This window comes from Chrysochloris asiatica, unplaced genomic scaffold, assembly GCF_000296735.1.
Source record: "Chrysochloris asiatica unplaced genomic scaffold, ChrAsi1.0 scaffold00005, whole genome shotgun sequence".
Taxonomy (NCBI): domain Eukaryota; kingdom Metazoa; phylum Chordata; class Mammalia; order Afrosoricida; family Chrysochloridae; genus Chrysochloris; species Chrysochloris asiatica.
In genome coordinates, this window is record NW_006408523.1 from 18,558,997 (window position 1) to 18,578,321 (window position 19,325).

The 19,325-nt window shown below is 44.9% G+C and overlaps 1 protein-coding gene across 2 annotated transcripts; it reads left to right on the forward strand.

Moving 5' to 3' along the window:
• Positions 1 to 212: 212 nt before the first annotated feature.
• SOX21 (SRY (sex determining region Y)-box 21) lies at positions 213 to 1,043 on the forward strand. Of its 2 annotated transcripts, XM_006832003.1 has the most exons (2): positions 213 to 649; positions 716 to 1,043. In XM_006832003.1, exons 1-2 carry the CDS (start codon positions 213 to 215, stop codon positions 1,041 to 1,043), a joined length of 765 nt encoding a protein of 254 aa, XP_006832066.1. The 2 variants fall into 2 exon arrangements, with proteins under 2 accessions (XP_006832066.1, XP_006832065.1); XM_006832002.1 differs by having other exon boundaries at positions 213 to 1,043.
• The last annotated feature ends 18,282 nt before the right edge of the window (positions 1,044 to 19,325 follow it).

Below are 19,325 nucleotides of genomic sequence, written 5' to 3' on the forward strand. Positions count from 1 at the left end.
GGGCAGCTAGGGACGCGGCTCGGCCCTGGGTAGGTCTCCCTACTCCTCTCCTCCCGGGCGGGAGCAACGCCGCGGCCAGAAGGGGCTCGAAGTGGGACTAGGCTAGCGCAGGAGGGCCGAGCGGGTCCCTGCGGGCAGCCAACATTGATTTTCTCCGGGCCGAGGGCGAGGGCCCGGGAGGCGGCGGACTGCAGCCGAGGCACGGCGAGAGTATGTCTAAGCCGGTGGACCACGTCAAGCGACCCATGAACGCCTTTATGGTGTGGTCAAGGGCTCAGCGGCGAAAGATGGCTCAGGAGAACCCCAAAATGCACAACTCGGAGATCAGTAAACGCCTGGGCGCGGAGTGGAAGCTGCTCACAGAGTCGGAGAAACGGCCGTTCATAGACGAGGCGAAGCGCCTGCGCGCCATGCACATGAAGGAGCACCCCGACTACAAGTATCGACCGCGGCGCAAACCAAAGACGCTGCTCAAAAAGGACAAGTTCGCCTTCCCGGTGCCCTACGGCCTGGGCGGCGTGGCAGACGCCGAGCACCCGGCGCTCAAGGCGGGCGCGGGGCTGCACGCTGCCGCAGGGGCCGGCCTGGTGCCGGAGTCGCTGCTCGCCAACCCGGAGAAGGCAGCTGCAGCCGCGGCTGCTGCCGCCGCGCGCGTCTTCTTCCCGCAGTCGGCCGCCGCTGCCGCCGCAGCCGCCGCAGCCGCTGCAGCCGGCAGCCCCTACTCGCTGCTTGACCTGGGCTCCAAGATGGCAGAGATCTCGTCGTCGTCGTCCGGACTCCCCTACGCGTCGTCGCTGGGCTACCCGACCGCAGGCGCTGGCGCCTTCCACGGCGCGGCGGCGGCGGCTGCAGCGGCGGCAGCGGCCGCCGGGGGGCACACGCACTCGCACCCCAGCCCGGGCAATCCTGGCTACATGATCCCGTGCAACTGCAGCGCTTGGCCTAGCCCGGGGCTGCAGCCTCCTCTCGCCTACATCCTGCTGCCGGGCATGGGCAAGCCTCAGCTGGACCCCTATCCCGCGGCCTACGCCGCCGCTCTATGACCCCTCAGGGCCGCCTCGCGAGGACCGCTGTGAATACGTGTACATTTGTATAGGTACGAACTCTCAGGCCTTCCGGCGCACACTGTCGCGTCTGGGGGTCCCCGTTTGTATGTACATAAGATGTATAGGTGCCAGGCAGAGGCAGAGATGCAAGTCAGTGCGCTAGTGGTCCGGCGCGCGCGTGCACTGGCTATTGTATGAATGAAATTTACAGAATCGTTACAGATCCGCACTTCAGCAGCAAACTTTAAAGAGGGCAGTTGTATCCGGCAGCAGTTGCTTTCCGCTTTGCACTTCGAAACCTGTTGCGTTTTTGCCCAGAGATTAAAGAGTAACTTTTTTGACATGTTGGGCGTTCTAGTTTTGTTTTGTTTTTGTTGTTGTTATTGTTGGAAGTTTTACTGTCGGTTTTGTTTTCATTTTCTCATCTTTCCTCCGGTCTGTGTTGCATGCACTCTGTTCAAATGTTAGGTCTGAATTAGCTGGCACAAGAGAAAGGTTGATCTATGTCATTGGTTTCTTGGAGCGGGATGGCTCTGAGCAATCTTGGCGCACCATTTGTATTATTTGAACTTTGCAGAACTCTGTTCTCTCAAGCAGAACCTCAGACCGGATCCTTTCTTGACAAGTGACCAGCTCCCATATGGCCTTTCTGTGTGAGATGTTCGCAGTTTCTTTTGTTTATCATGCCATATGCAAATCAGAGCAAAAGCCCTTTCTGGAGAGTAAGAAACGCAAACAAATATGTAAGATGCAAAGTTGATGATTGGATTTTCTCCCTTGTTTAAAAACTGAGATCTCTGATGAGTCCCCTCTCTTGGATTTCTGACACAATTTGCAAAAAGAGAAAAGGCATGGTTCCTATATTCTCCTTATGGCGAGTTCACCTCAAGATTGTAAATGTGTATATGTCCGTGAAAACATTTGAGTCTTTGAAACTGTGTTATTTGCATTGCCCTAAATTTGAGTCTGTTTTAGGCTCGAAAGCATTCTGAGAAAATTTCAAAGTTTAAAAAGTTGCGGGACTGTTTCAGAATCGCAATTTTACCTAAGATTAAATCAGACTTTTTTGTCTGAGTGGTAATTATGTATTTATTATTTAGCAAATCAGAAAGAGGGGAGGCAGAATTGTTTTGACAGATGTCTCATTCTCAAAACACATTTAAACCTTAACCGTTTAAATGTGGTTTGGTGTTCCCTCACAGATTAGCTTACTTTTCCGATCACCTGCAATTCATTTGCAAATTATAATAAAGCACATTTTAGAAAAAGAACTTTCCTCTATTATAGCATTTTTGTTTCTTTTTAAATGTATATATTTTGACTAATGTTTGTGAATGAAGTTGGCTAACGTATTTAGTTTCATTTTCGCTTTATGTAATATAAAGTTTTACAAAGTTTAAGTACTGGTTTTAACTTTATGTGTAAATGGTTTTCTTGTGTGATCTTATTTAATACTAGCCGTCTAAACTATATCTGTAAATTAGAACCCAACTATCACTCTGTTCATTTTTTTTGAACAAAGAGTTTAAATAAAGCCTGAACCAGGGAAAAGAGAAAATCCTCAATTTCTTGTTGAGTTCCTAACAAGATTTTTATCTGAATTGCCCTTACGTGCCTGGTCCAGGTGATGTGTAAAGTATCCTCCAAAGGCAGTCTTTGTTTCACTTTTGAATAGATTTACTAGGAAATCTAAATCAAGCCATTGTTATTCAGAGCCAAAAACCTGATTTATCACATTTTTAATCATGAATAGGAAAGAAGATTAAAAAAAAAAAAACACAAGTAGTTGTATTATCTTTAAAAAAAAAAAAAAAAAGGCATTCATGAACCAGTACAACAGAGTCCATTGAAAACATCCAGATCGTTCAAAGCATTTCACCAGTTTCCAGTAACATTTTAAGAGGGGAAAGTTGCCTGACTACTTTATCTTGTTAGTATGAGAGCCCCACCACTTAAATCAATGTAATTTGTTAATGTATCTTGGGCTATTCCTTATTTACACCATAAGATTTTATTTGGAAGTGTAATCACTGCTAAGAACTTGTACAACTTTTGGCCTCTTTATGGGCTTTATTCTCTCATGCTAATAGTATTAAAATGATAGTATAATAAATACTAATGGATGGGTTTAAATTTCTAGGACTAGAAATTCCAACTGGAGAAAGGTTTGAAATCATAAAGGATTTTAATTTTAGAAAATAAATTTAAAGACACCAGGAGGGATATCAAAGAAAAAATAATTAATTGTAAGGCAATCGGTCTTTTCCCTCTCCTCGACATGGAAATTCTCTTGACTTCAATAGTCATAAACTAGTTTCCCCATTGAGAAGAACCATCTCTTGAGCCGCACGTCTCTATAAACTACCCAAGTCTTTAAAGTCATTGTATTCCCCAATGGAGTAATATTTTTAAAACCATGAAAAGTTTTGGAAATGTGAGAAATAGGTTCTGCTGCTTTGACCCTGATTCACTAATTAAAACGATCCCTCTCCTGTTATTCCCCGGGCTCTTTGCAATATTATAAGTTAATTCATATGGTTCTGAGCGATTATGCAAAACTAATTTGGACTGTCCAGGGGTAATTATCCCTGACACGGTTAATTAAATCCTTTCAAGGCTTCGTCTTTCCTTTTGTAGCAGCCCATCACTTCTCAACACGGAACTTCCTGCGGCTTGCTGGAAATCGCCCCAGCCCTGAATCCTAGTTACCTCCCCGAGCCTTCCAGCTCCGGCCCCACCGGCCTAAAGATTCCCCGCCCCTCTCCCGCCCCTCCTCTTTCCCCAAAGATAAGCGTTTTCTGGGAGAAACGCTCCTGAACGTAGATGAAAGAGACGAGCACTAGAAAGATGACTAAGTGGATAGGATGCTGTGGGTGAGCACACAGGGTCACATCGTCAACAGACTGTGTATGTTTGAGTCCACAGGCTCCAAAGATTCGATTGTCCCCAATGCATTGGCTTGGCTAACAAGTTGACGGGTTTTGTGGATAAAGCCACCTGACAAATTAGACTGTGAAGAAGTAGAGTGAGGGCCAAAGATGAGAAGAAGTGGGGGTGGGGGTGTGGGGGAGACTCTGTGGTAAAAAAAAAAAAAAAAAAAAAACTTGGAGAAAGGTCCAGGTTGATGGGGATGGGGTGGAACAGTCTGAAAATGAGACAAGCACAGCGCCGACACCAGGCAAAGGAACCTTTAAGATTTCTTTCTCTTTCCTTCTTTCCTTCCTACTTTCTTACCTTCCTATACTTTTTTCCTTCCCCGGTCTTGGTCTTCCTTTTCTAGTTTCTTTGTAATATTTAAACAAGCCACATTTCTTTTCGTATTCACGATTACCTAAAAGCTTTAAACAAGCCTCGTATCTGAAGGGCCAGGCGTGTTGTCTTTGAGCTTTGTGCAAACAGGTGGAATTGTTCGACTTAAGCCACAAAGACCCGCGCTACGATCTGAGGGGTTGGCTGCGGGGGTACAGTGGAGCTGAACCTTATCGTTCATTCCTCTAGCCATTCCCCTCACCCCTCCACTCCGAAATTCGATCAAAACTGCACGCCGATATCTCTGTCGACTCTAGGGTCCCGAGTTGCATTTGCAAAGGGCTCAGAAGATGGCAAGAAGATGCGCCCGGCTTCCGGGAGCAGATAGGGACCCGCGCACCAGCCAATCAGAGAGAGGCTGGGCGCGGGCGCTCCTGGCCTCAGCCTAATGCTTCAGGCGAGCGGAGTTTCCCGCAACTCACTCGCCTATAGTGTCCATGTCTTTCTTGAGCCCAGAGCCCAACAGAGGCACAGATAACACCGTACTAACTTTATTAATCTACCCCCCTCCCCGTTCTTTCTCTCTCAGCCTAGTGCATCTCAAAGGTCAGCCCTCTTCTTTAAAAAGACTGATATTATTAATTCACTGACAATCGCCCCCCCCCCTTACTTTTCTTTTTCTTTCTTGCAGGGAGAAAAAAAAAGGAAATAGTGAAAAGAGCTTTCTTTCTTTCTTTTTTTTTTTTTTTGTCTTTCAGTGGGAGCGTTTAGACAGTCGAGGAGGTTTTGTCCCGGAACAAAACGCAGGGTTGGGAGGTTTTGTGAGAGTGTTGTTTGTTGAAGTGGAGCTAAGAAAAAGCGGCGGCTTTCTCCTCATTGTGAAGAAGGCAATCAGTGGTATTTGGAAAACTGTTAGCATTGTGCACTTCTTCTGTGTCCATTGTGAGGCGTTTCTTTTCACAAGGTTTTTTTTTCAGCCGATCCAGCTGGCCGGAATGAATAGCAGTGCAATGTGTACACGCTTTGTCCCTCCGGCCTTCAAGTAGCCCCCATTGAATAGACTAAGTTGACACTGCAAGAGAGTGAAACAACATAATAAAAAATACATGAGCCCCTGAATAGGAGCAGGCGCATAAATAAATAAAATGGGTGACCAAAACTGGATAAACTGAATGACAAAACGGTGAAAGGGGAACAAAAAGATATTTAACACGCTAGATTAGCATTAGAATGCGATCTACAAGGCAGAACAATTGATGAATAGGTTTACCGGCCAAGAAAGAAATGGACTAAATGCCCTTTGAATAGATACGCTTTTTGCAAGGGCTTTGAATAGATATGCTTTTTGCAAGGGCTGAATGGGAAAAGGTAAAGATGAAGCTATGCAAATGAGCGGTGGAACTTTTTTAAAAAATATATTCTTTAAACACACACTCACTGCGACGGAAAATGCAGCCTCGGGATGTTTATAGAAGCAATAATTGCCATTATTAGCATTGTCTGCAGCAGACAGAAATTGAACAGGTCGGGATAATATAGGGTAGCAGTAATTATTCTTCTAATTAATGGTCCTTCGCTACTTGAAACAAGGAAAAAGGAAGGAAAAAATAAAAGTTATGCAGAAGTTATGTTTCCTTGTGACGTTTCGCCCAGCGTTGGAATCTGGAGCCGTGCGTCCCGCGATTCCAAAATACGTGTTATTTTCAAACCTACGTAGGCTCTGGGATGGGGGTCTAATTTCCATTATGTCGCATTTTTGAGAATCTCAATCTTGGCACCTAGTAGCTGCTCAATAAAGTTTTTCTTTAAGTGAATGAACGCACATTTAATAGGAGAACCCAGGCCTCCTTACTGAAGTGGAACTGGAGGAATGCCAAAGGACTTCTTCAACTGGAATTTCACTTTTCACATCCCCACCCCACCCCACTAGCTGAGAGGTGGAGGTAGAAAATGTGGCGTCTGTTGGCGCTGCCACGACCTTGATCAGAGTCTTCCCTTCCGTGAGCCTGGGCCGCTGGAAATGACGTGAAGAACTAAATAGCCGCAAGTGCTGTGACCCTTCTCCAGTCGCGTCCCGATCCAACGTTGAGGGGATGGAGAGGTTGTGAGGGTACCCCACCTGGCTGCTTAGTAATTGTACCTACACTTCTTAAAGAATTCCAGTTTATTTAAAACTTAGATCTTTCACTTGAATTCCCCCAATAGAGTCCCAACTCCCTTTTCCCTCTTCACTACGCGTCCTTGACTGAATCCAATGGAACCAGGCATGGGCGCGAACCCGCGGAAGTCTGGGGCGGTCAGACTTCCTGCGCTGCAGAGGAAGCGGGCGTCCGCAGGGGCCTTTGCAACCGACTACCAATTGTACTGTTTTCGGAGGCTCACCAGCAGGCTTTCCGGGTCGCGGGGACACTCCGCCGTCTACTTTGCCCCTAATTTAAAGGAATGATGCAAATTCTCTACCGCCCAGCTGACAGGTCCTTGCGAACGCGCATCACTGCAGAGAGAGTCCTGGGCAGAGAGGTCCCAATAACTCTCTGGACCGCCCCGACAGCAGGCGGGAAACTGGATTCTGAGAAGCAGTAATAATAACTGTTTTTGAGTTGTTGTGGCAAATGGTACCCCAAATTTTCAACGCATTTTTTTTTTTTTTAAGAGACAATTGAGTCCAACTAAGTGATAAGGGCCGCGCGGAAGCCTTGCACAGTTTAACGTGTAACAAGTGTCTTCCCAGATTTACTTAAAACGGGCAAATTCCTAGAAATGAAATTTGCGAAACACCCAAAAACCTTACTCAGACAAACTCGTTGAGAATTCCTTTGAGAAGATAAAAGTCAGTAATTCCGGGTGATGGGTATTTGGGGAGGAGCTGAAACCTGTTGGATTGAATTCCCAGTTCCTGGTGCTCGCTGGGCCTTAGGCGTTGGCCTCAGTGCAGAGCTGGGAAGAGAGGACCGAAAGGCAAGGAGCTAGCTTGGCCTTAGCCTTTGTGACCGCCCCTCTCCCGCCCCAGCCTCTTACTGAACGCTCTGTCGGGTAGACTCCATCACCCTTGCAGCGGCTGCCACATCATTTACACTTGACTGGAGGAAATAAAATCGGCTTTGGCTTTTTAATTCCTTTTGAAGATGCTCCACCTGATTTCTACCTCCTTTAGGCTCCTTATTTGTGTTGGTGGGTTGTTATTTAGGGACTTTTCGACAAACAAAAGAAGTTTGGGTATTAATGGTAAACAGTTCGTTGCTCTCCTTGAATGTATATGTTATGTTAGCAGAGGACTTCGAGACACAGGCCTATTACTCATTTCCAGCCTCTAGGCAAAGAATCCTCCTATTGAGATCGACCAGTAAAACTTGATTTCTTAGGGGAAATTCCGGAGGACGTTCAGATTCTTCACGGAATGATAATACTGGAATATCAATTCTGTTTGAGCACCCTCCCGGCACCCACACCACCCCGATTTTATTTCTGCATCCCCTCATGGTAATTAGCCATTTGCCGAAAGCTTGAAATCCTCAAAGGGGAAAGCACAGCCTAGAATAACAGAAACCAAGTGAGATTTTTTAGATAGGTTGGCTGTACGGGGGCACCTTTTCATGAAGTCAGGTCTAAAGAGAGATATACCTGCAAAGGAGGAACTAACTTGAAACGGCTTTCACGAATTCAAGGGCTCAAAGAGGAGCAGCTTTCTGCAGTGTCTCCACCTTGAGAGCGGATGGGTGGCAGGTGAATTTGCAGAATCCCGTAGGGAGCAAAGCCATCTCTACCCAGAGCCACCCCGAAGGGATGGTCACAGAATTCAGTCTAAGCTTCAGAGCTTTTCCCGTTTGCCCTATGTTTATTTATCTTCTAAAAGCTCGCACGCGTCTACGCGCACGCGCGCGTACACACTGAATTTCGAGTGGACTCTGGTTTATCACCACGTGGTAAGTAAGGCCCAGGCTTAAAAGCCATCGCTGAAGTTCCAGCAGACTGGAGACCTGGAGGTCCAGGTGGACTTCAGAGGGGTGTTGATGGGGTCGGAAATCCGTGCGCACACGGGAATGTTGAAAAACAAACATTCGTGCGCGCTCTCCCTCGCTTCCTTTCACTTAGCTGGATTTTTGGTAAAGGTGTTTGTTTTAAACTGGAGTATTCGAATGGTGGCCTGGATGGTGACCTTACTGCCTACATGGACCAGCCCAGCTCAGGGATCGGATAGGACGCACATAGAACGTGGGAGAAGAGATGAAGAATCTGTTTAGAGAAACACAGAAAAGTGGGTACTGGGAGAAGCGGAAAGGAAGGAGGAAGAAGAGGAAACATTTAAAGAAGAAAACAGACAAGGAACACAACAGAGATGGAGCACTAATAACGACTCCCTCTTGCCTCCAAGTTTGTGGAGAGAAAGCTCTGCCAAGTGCAATCTAGGGCCAGGACCCGCCCGCCACACAGCTGAAGAAGGTCAAAGACCCAGATCTCCAGATTCTCCTCTTCCCACAGCCCTCACCCCTTGGCCGTCCCCTGTCCCTTCAGTCACAACTGAGAGAAAGAACTGGCTCGGGAAGAGAGGGAGGGGCATGGAAAGCGATGGTCACGCCGACCCTGGCAGGACACGGTGGAAAAGAGGGTTCCATTATGGTGGGAGTGTCCTGGAACGACTCGCCCTTGCACGTCGCTATACCTGGGCTGCAGCACCTTCGAAAGAGGTGTCTCTGAAGTTGGGACCAGCGTCTCCCTCAATAATTTAACCCCTGAGGACTCATAGTAGGAAACACGTTTTGTGCAGCCTGAAAATATAATTCCTGGGTGATTATTAAAGAAAAATCGGTGACAATTACGATAGAACTTTAGAAGGAGGGTGGGTGCGAATGAAAAATCAGAAACTAAGCTTCTTCCCTTCCTGGGAAATCTGCCTCTAGTAGACCCCTAAAACAATCCGAGAACTTGTTCCCAGCTCCAGTGGTCAGGTGAGAGAGGAGGGTATAGCTCAGTCCCAATCCCGTTTAGCTGCCGCAGCCTAAACACCCGCTGAGTACATGTGGCCTGCTTTACGGAGAGCGCCGGCGGGACAAAGGCGTCAACTGCTTTGCCTTAGGACTAAAGCTTCCTAATGTGCTACTAGAGACAGTTTGCTGTTATTCCTTTTCCGGGATTTGGTTTTTCTCCCGAAAAATCTAGATTCCTGTAAGTAGTTAGAGCGGCTGATTAATAGAACACTCCTACCCAGCTGTTTAAGGCCGCGTGAATAAACATGAGCTGGCGGAGGCCGTCCTTAAGATCCCTTTCTTCTCAACGGTGTCAGGAGCAGCCTAGACTCTCCGTCTTGAATTCGAAACAAAGCTAAGGGTCCGCCTGGTCCCTTGCTGAGTCTCCTTGCCTGGGTGCCCAAGCGCAATGATCCGCGCGCATTCGCTTCCCAGAGCCTAGTTTCCTTTCTCTCTAGAGAGTTGTCTCCTGGTTATGATTGATGCACACCTTGGGGACTTGGTATACTCACTGCCTAAATTCGGGGTGAAGACTACATGTCAAGTCTGCATCAGGATGGAGGTTGCAACCCATCTGCAGGAATGGAAAACTCTAAGACGAACCCGAGTGAGGGGACCGAGCTCAAAGAAGGCGGTCTTGTTTGTGGCCAGATGGGATGAGATAATGATCCACCAGCTACTTTTCTAAACCCTTTCCTGCTTCCAGTGTGAAAAGTTTCCCTGGTGATTCTTTGTCTTCCTGGAACCTTAGAGCCCGTCGCCTTTTGTTGTTTTTGTTGTTAGGTGCCATCGAATAGGTACCAACTCATAGCGACCCTGTGCACAACAGAACGAAACACTGCCTGATCTTTGATCCCATGGAGGCGGCCACTTTGCCAATCCATCTCGCTGAAGGTCTTCCTCTTTTTCTCTGACCCTCCACCCTACGAAACATGATATCCTTCTCCAGCGACTGGTCCCTCTTCACCTTTAGAACCTCTGAAAAGTGGCAAAGTTATGTAAGACGCCTTGAAACTTGGACAACTTCATCACCTGTGCCTCGCCCATGGTCTTCAAGTCTCCATCTCTACTCTCATACACATATACACAGCACTGAGTGACAGGAACTGAATTGGGCGCCCACTACCCCAGCCCAGCCTGGGGATTCAGCCAGGAGGCCAAGACTCGGAGCTCCTGGCCCAGACTCTCCCCAACAACCTTAGGAACCAGGTCTCAGTTGGTCTGGCTTTTCTCAAGCCTTAGACTCTCACATCTGCTAGAAACCCAACGCCCCTCCTGCAAACCAGGGCCCTGAACCTTGGTCTTCACTTTGAGACTAAAAAAGAAACAATGTCCTCTTGCGGTGCCCTGGAAGGCCAACAGTGCCCTGAGTGACACAGACAAACGTTGAGCTAGTGACCAGCGCAAAGAGATGGGAAGAGCAGCAAACAAAGTTATTTCTGGCTGCGACCAAAGTTCTGGTGTGTGTGTGGGGGGGAGTGGGTGGGAAGAACTCCACTCCAGAAACAGCGCTCCTATGAATTCCCCCCCACACCTCGCACCATTTGTCCAAGGTCACTAGAGTGCAGTCCATGAAACATTTTTTCCAGAAGAATAGTGACATGCCCTCTGCTATGGGCGTGGAACCCCTGCTAGGTCCTGGGCCACCTCCTCCAATGAGTTCCAATCACTTTCACTCCATGTGAAGGTCGTTATAAACCATGGCTGAGCTCCTTCTCTACCAACACAGGGGCCAGTTGTTCTAAAAGCTTAGGACAAACTTTGGAGGAAGGTTGAAGAATTCTGGGATGGTTCTGTTAAGCTAAGGAGAGCTCTTAACACCACCCAGGAAAATGTTCCTTTACAACATGGTCAGGAGTGGGTGAGGAGAAGGCACTGGTGTGAACTAAAAGATGTGTGGAAAGTATCTAACCCTTCATCATTTGGGGTTAGCGGCAACCTCTAGTAATAATAGCTCTTACTGAATTCCTATTTGGTGCCAGATAGCATCCTGCACATGGTATTCTATGTGTATGGCGCCCCCGGGACTCCTTTTTTGAGTTTATCTCTAATGGTCTGGACGCTATTATTTTCCCAATTATATAGTTTGACTTTGTCAAGATCACACAACAAGTTAGTAGAGGAGCTGGGATTCCAGCCATAATCTGTCTCAACCCAGAGCCTTAACTTTTTTAGTTCACCTTGCTGTCCCTAAGTACAGATCCAAGAGAGGAACCATTTACAGTCTTAAAAACAATACAATTTTCCTTGACATCCCTTAAAAGAAAATAGAAGCTCCTTGATAATGTTGTCTCTTGTGTACCCCACTCTCCAAACTGAACATCCTTTCAATGATGACTGTCAGCTGTTAGTCTGGGTAAACTGCTAGCAGGGGACTCTTTTTTCTTGACTTACTAGGTTCACTAAGAAGCTCTGGTAGCATAGTGGGTTATGAGTTGGGCTGCTAACCATGAGGTCATCCATTTGAATCTACCAGCTGTTCGGTGTGAGAAGGATGAGACTTTCTCCTCCCATAAAGATTTACAACCTCAGAAAGCCTATACAGGGTCGCTATGAGTCGGAATCAACTCCACGGCACATCACCACCACCACCACTATGTTCAATAACAAAGCCTTCTGGCTTGAGATGAGTTTTGAAAAGTATGTGTGTCTGTTGGGGCAGCTGGTACAGGATTTTCATGTATGAAAATCCAGCCAGTAAACACATTCCTTAGAAGATGCTTCACCTTTTCTCCTTTCCCATCTCCTCTTTGTTTTCCTTCATCCTGTCATACTTCCTTGTAGAACAAGGATCATTGACCCAGCCAAGCTGACATTTTTGTAGTCCTGGCAAATGTAAAGTGTCAGTAAACTCGATGTGATGCCTTAAGTGTTTCATTATTCACAATTTGAGAGACAAGAGTGCCATGTGTGCTGGGTTTAGAATCCTCTGGCAGTGGAGAAACAAATGAAAATGAAGTCTGGCTTCTAGTGCCCTTTTTAGCCATCTCCAGAGTGTTTCAATACCTTCACTTCCACTACCATAGGTACCGTCTGACTAATCTCTGTGTACCCACCAACTATGCCTTCTCTCCTGTGATTACAGATGTACAACCCCTTCTCCCGGCTAGGACCAGCATCTTTACTTACACTAGATCCCATTCCCTCTGTGGTAGGCAACCTTTAAGATGCACCGCCACCCCCACATCTGTGCCTCCTGGCATTCATACCTCTGTGTAAACATCACCCTCTGATTTCAGGGTGACCCTCATGGCCACTTCTAATGAATAAGAAGCCCGATCTAAATCTGTTTAGCAGAGTCCTTTTGACCTAGGTACCCTATGGGAGAGAGTAGAATTGCCCCATAGGGTTTCCAAGACTGTAATCTTTCTGGTTGCAAATCTTCCTCTCATGGATAAGAAGCTGGTAGATTAGCAGCCAAGCACTTAACCAGTCACAGTGCCACCAGGGTTCTTCTTCTAATGAGATGTCATTTTCCAGATTAAGATACAGAAAAACTGTGACTTCTTTCTTTCTCTTCGCTCTTACTCTGAAAGAAGTCACCTGTCATTTGTGAGCTCTTTTGCATAAAGTCCCACCTGGGAAGGAACTGCTGTCTCTGGCCCCAAAACCACCTAGGACCTAGGGCTTCAAACAGCTGAGTGAGTGAGCTCAGAAGTGGGTTCTCCCTTCATGGCACCTTGACTGATCCTTGAGAGACCCTGTTTCAGAGACACCCAGCTAAGGAGCACTGGGATTCCTAACCACAGAAACCAGGAGACAACACAGACTTGCTGTTTGCAGCTATTGTTTTGGCGTCATCAGTAACTAATATACCCTCTGACGTGCACCCACTCCTCACTTATTGACATGGGTAAGTTCCAAAGGTCATTGAGTGAAAATGGGTGTTGTGCAAGAATGGAGGATGATGGCCACATCAGATCAAAAAATGGAGGATGATGAAATCATAACACAACTATCACAGTACTTCATTACATTGCTGCCGAATTACATAGCTGCTAAACCATGTCATTGATCCAGCCAAGCAGACACATAACCTTACCCGTCACAGCCAGTGTTCCTCACACCTCCGTGTTTGGTACTGCCCAACATATGTCCTGTAGGGAAGTTACGTGCAATAACAGATACCCCACAGATCTCAATGGTTGAACATAACAAATGCCTATTTCTTACTCCAAGATGGTGTAACAGAAGGGCTGTACTTATCCAAACTGATAAATGCTCCATTTGACCCAGGCTGTTCTGACTCCCTCAGCACAGAATGCAATGTGACACACATAGGCTGACTCGGAAAGTTTCTCACTAAAAGTGACCCTTGCTATTTTTGTTCACATTTCATTGTTCAAAGCATTTCTCTTGGCCTAGAAATACAATCCTATCATGTGCCGGGAAGATGGAGAGCCAGAACTATGTGGTGAACTGCTCTGTTGACCACCTCAGTAGGCTTTATGTAAACACCCTCAATCCTAAAAGACAACATTAGGAACTGTACTCCTTTGTATTAAGAGACAATGTTATCTGGAAGAAAATGTGTCTAAACCAATCTCTGACTTAACCAGTGGTCTTTTTACCTTCTGTGATTCAAAAGGCTTTCCCTGGCTTTGCAGGTGCAGCCAAATTTGGGAAGCCTCATGAAGCTTACAGCCCTGCCTTTTCATCTCAGACTTTGATCCAAACGTTCTATCTCCCCTCTGGAATCACAGACTGCCAGGCAAGTCTATGTGCTGCTGAGGCTTTGTGGCGGGTCCACAAGCTCATCACAGGATTTGAAACCGCCTTTCTGTGGAGATTTAAAGAGTTTCTTGTTTTCTGTGACTTAATTTTTTATACAAAAAAAAAAAAAAAAAAAAAAAAAATCCTCACCACTGGATCAATAAACAACATTCTTAAAAAAAAAAAAAAAAAAAAAGAGTCTCCAGTGAACAAAACTGTAGCCCTAGCTTTGCCTTCCATCTTTCCAATCTTATTCATTCTACTTCCTCCATGCATACGTATAATTGTTCTTTTAATTTTTGTTAAGTTTTTATGTATAATTGTTCTTATACTCGTACCTCCCATGAAATGAGTTTCTTTCAGAAACATGTTCTGCAGTGGTGTGGCGCTGTGGGTTAATGTGCTGGACTGCAAAGTTGGTTTGAACCACAAAGTTAGTGATTCAAGCTCACTAGTCACTCCCCGGAAACCCTACATAGGGTCACTGTGAGTTGGAACCAACTCAACAGCACTTAACAACAACAACAACCCTCTCCTCACCAAAATCTTATGTATCCCCCAAACCAAACAAGCAAACAAAACCCCAAACCCATTGCCATTGAGTTGATTCTGACTCCCAGTGACCCTACAGGAAAGAGTAGGGTTTCCAAGGCTGCAATCTTTACAGAGACAGACTGCCACAGCTTTCTCCCATGTAGTAGCTGGTGGGCTTGAACTGCAGACTTTGAGGGTAGGTGTCAAGCACTTAACCACTAAACCACCAATGCTCCTTCACATCCCACAAAGCGCTCCTCAAATCTCACCTTCTCCACAACTATTTCTAGATCTCCTCTCCAACCCCTGCAACTTTGGTTGCCATTTGGATTTTTTTCTTCCTCTTCTGGCTTTTCACTGGATTTTTTAGTGAAGTTTTTGTTCTCCTATCAGGGATTACTGACTTCATTGAATGGATTAATTCTGTATTTGTGTCTGTATGCAGCACAATTGTCTGATGAGATAGGGGTATCTTCTTTGCTGCTGTTTATCAGTATAGCCTCTTTTCCTGTCCTAAGTGTCAAGCTAAGACCCTGGACTTCAATAAATATTTGTAATTTTCTCACTGTTTTGGTATCTTCTGACACCTTCTAGACCTACGGATAAATGAATATATTCCTAGCTTTAATCATTGTCTACTTTTTCTTCGGATTTCGATGCATAGTCAATCTCGCTACTCAAATTTAAATGCCAACACTCAAGGAGAGGAGATTATACAAGAATAAGACCATTGGGGACCATCTTAGAACTCCACCACAGTAAATCTCATTAGTGTCGTGGCTTTAAAGATCTTCTCCATGCTGTTGATTCTCAGACTTACTTCTCTAGTGGAGACATGTCCCCGGATATAGATTCATCTGTCCAGCTACTTCCTATGTTTCCACTTAGGCATCTCAAACTTAATATACGTACAACCAAACTCCTATCTTCTCATCTGAACTTGCTTGTCCCATCATCTTCCTCACCTCAGTAAGTGGAAATAATATCCTTTCAGTTGCTCTAGTTAAGAAACACAGAGTTATCATTAATTCCTCTCTCCCCTAACACCCTGCATTTATCAATCAGAAAATCCTGTGGAATCTAGCTTCAGATTATATCCAAGATCCAAATCACCCTTATCTCCTACCTGAGTTAGAATTATGAAGGCCTCTTTATTATTATTCTATTGTTGTACAACAAAATACCATAGATTTAGCATTTTAAACTCATGTCTATCTACTATTTCACAGTTCTGACGGTCAGAAGTCTGGTGGGCTTCGTTAACTTATTTTGCTCAAGGTATCATAAGACTGACATCAAGATGGCAACTGACCTAGAATTTTATTTCAAGGCTCTGGGAGAACCCCACTTCTAGTTCCCTTCAGATTGGTGGCAGAATTCAGTTCCTTCCCATAGTTCCATTGTGGCTCTTTCCAGTAACACAAGATCAAGTGTTCCTCACATTTCAAATCCCCTAACTTCTCCTTCTGCCTCATGTCTCTGATTCCAGTCAAAGAAACTCACTGTTTTTTAAGGCTCTTGTGATTAGATTGTTGTTGTTGTCAGGTGCCATCGAGTCGGAACCGACCCATGCACAGCAGAATGAAACAATGTCCGATCCTGGGCCAACCTCACTACCGCTCCACACTTGAGTCCATCATTGATGCCACCTGGCAGATCCATCTTGTTGGGGGTGTTCCTCTTTTTCTCCGACCCTCCATTTTACCAAGCATGATAAGATTGGGCCCATCAAAATAATCCAGGATAATCTTCCTATTTTAAGGTCCACAACCTTAGTCTCTTATTATATGTACAAAGTTCACAGGTTCCAGAGATTAAGGCATGGACCTCTTTGAGGGACAATTCTGCCTACCACAGCCTCCTAGAGTAGTCTCCTTACCTGTACACATATCCACATACAACCTACTCCCAAATCAGCACCTGCTATGATCTACCTTCATGCATCTACATACATCATAAATCTACATCTTCACAATGTGGTCCTATACACATTGGTTTCCGAGTGTCTCTTTGATCTCGTCTCCTACCACTCTCCCCACTTGCTGATGCTACTCCACCTGATTGGCCTCCTTGCTGCTCTTCAAACATGAATCAGCCTGTTTCCACTTCAGGATATTTGTCCTTGCTCTTCCTCGATCTTAAGTGTTCTTTCCCGAAATACCTGCATGGCTCATTCCTTCACCTCCTCAAATCTGATTCTGAGATAACACCTTCTCAGTGAGACCTTCTCTAGACACTTACATAAAATTGCAATGTCCATTACATTTTGTTCACTTTACCTCCAATGCCTAGAACAGAGCCTGGGACACAGAAGGTACTCAATCAACAGACTTACTCCTCATTTAGTGACTACCTCATTATCTCACATTTCACATTAATGACAATAGTAAAATATCTACTACCCAGTTGTTAACCTGGTGTGGCACTGTGGGTTATGCGCCAGACTGCAAAGCCATTTGAATTGCAAGGTCGGCGGTTCAAGCTCACCAGCTGCTCCTCGGAAACCCTATACAGGGTCACTATGGGTCGGAACCGACTCGATGGCACTTAACAACAACAATTGTTAACCACATATAACTGGCAGTAAGGAATGCTGAGATGCAAGACAGGGTTTATGTGCCAGCTTGACTAGGTCATAATTCTCAAGGTTTTGGCAGTTAGGTAACGATGTTATTTCAGAGTTGTGTGATATCACTTGGCAATTACGTAATGATGTGATTTGGCAACTCTATAGCAATGTAGTTACCTTCATTTTGTGATCTGGTGTGTCATCTTCTATTTTTGTATAATGCTGATTTTCACATGATGACTTGGTCTTTGGAACCTACCATGTCGATAAGTGAAGAGTGTGTATATTTGTTGAGTGAACACATGAGCATCAAATGGAGAAAATAGCAACCCGATATCGAAGAAATGTCGGTATGGGGGCAGGGGGAGAAAGTTCTCTATTTGTCAGACAAAATTGTAAGCTGGTGTCGTGTCTCAGTAAATCATTTACTGAAGATTATTGATGCAACTCTGTTGGAATCTGCACATGCGCTATCTCATCTAGCCCGTGCAAACTATGGAGTATTACTAAATTTCATTTTACTTTATTAATCCTTTTCATAGACTTGTTCAGGAGCCTAGTAAGACACTATCATATAAAAACAATTTGTGAAGTGCCAAATAAAGTATTTCTGGAAAGAAACTTTGTGGCATCTAGTTGGCCTTTATAGTCTATGCAGACTTCCCCTACACAAATGCGCCTGTTTTTAAAAACGATCAACTCCTGGAAAGCAGCAGGCTGCTGTGGTGTGAGTGTGGAGTCAGCCAGCGCAAAGTTTGACTGTTGCTTTGGCCATGGACTAGCTGTGTGACCTTGGGGTGGTTATATAACCTTGCTAAGCCTCCATTTCCTCTTTAAAAATAGGGCTAATCATCCCACTTTGTAAGGATATTGCAAGGATTAAATGAGAGAACAGAGGTGACAAGATCCAGCAGAATGCTTGCTACTGAGTAGATACATAATAATGTGAGTTTTCTTCCTTCATTTTATGGGAGCTCAAATCCACCTCTCTGTGACCTTTACCCTTTAATGCCAGCTCTGCTCTTGAAGCAGTGGGGAAGGAAACAACTCTCCCTTCTGCAGGCATTTAGCATGTTTTCCTACCGTCTTCTCTTTATAAAGGTAAAAATTCCTCATGATAGCTGGCTCTTTTTTCCTAAATGTGCATTAGTTTGACGACACTGCTTTTAAAGCGCAGTGCCAGAAAGGACCTACAATAAGGCATACGTATCATGGAGACAGGACTTTTCTGCTGACCAAGTTCCCAAAGTGCCCTCAGCACAGAGAAAAGTATCTTGTGCATTGTAGGCCCTCAACAAATAACTGTTGATTGAAATGATGAGTTTACTGATGTGAAAATCATATTGTTATTAATGCCAACTGTTCCTTCTAAGCCACTTTGGTTCTAAGTAAAATAGAAATACACTTCAAACTAGTTTTGTTTTTTTTTAAAGATAATTTCTTAGGCAATATGTATGACAGAATACACAGAAAAGTGACAATCTTAGTTATCTACATGAAGTGTAGGTGCGATTGGGGTGGGGGAACAGGGGGGTAGGAGGGAGACTTTTCTCTGTATAACCTTTTACTGTATAAGGGGATATATTACTTATTCAAAATATTTTTTAAATTAGCAAATATTTTTTTAAAGATAATTTATTGGGACAAGAACTCATTATCCCACAGAGCCCAAGGCAGCTGACAAATTCCAAGAGACGTTTCAAAACCTGAAACTAAAAAACCATTGAGCTTTCTCTACTTTTCCAATTCCTAAGGATTCATGTCTTGAGTTCAACGAAATGGCCTACAGTCTATGAAGTTCAAGACCAAATTAAGACAATCTAATTGGCCTAGTTTAAATCAGGAGTTGACCTCTAATGGAAGGAGCATCTCTATGGAGTAGGTTGAGGGTTGGAGTAAAAGTAAAAGTGGAATGTTTTTCAACAATAAAGAAGTCCATTGTGACCTAGGGGGGTCAAAAAACACAAAACATCCAAAAGGGAGATTAAATGTGCATACTTAACATTTTGGGGATCATTGAATATTATTGACTCATACTGTACTCCTTAATGAAGAGCAAAGATGTCAGCTTCAGGACTAAGGTGCACCTGACCCAAGCCATGGTATTTTCAATAACCTCATATGGATGAGAAAGCTGGACAGTGAAGAAGGAAGGTTGTAGAAGAATTGATGCCTTTGAATTGTGGTGTTGGAGGAGAATACTGAAAGTGCCATTGGCTGCCAAAAGAACCAATAGATCTGCTTTGGAAG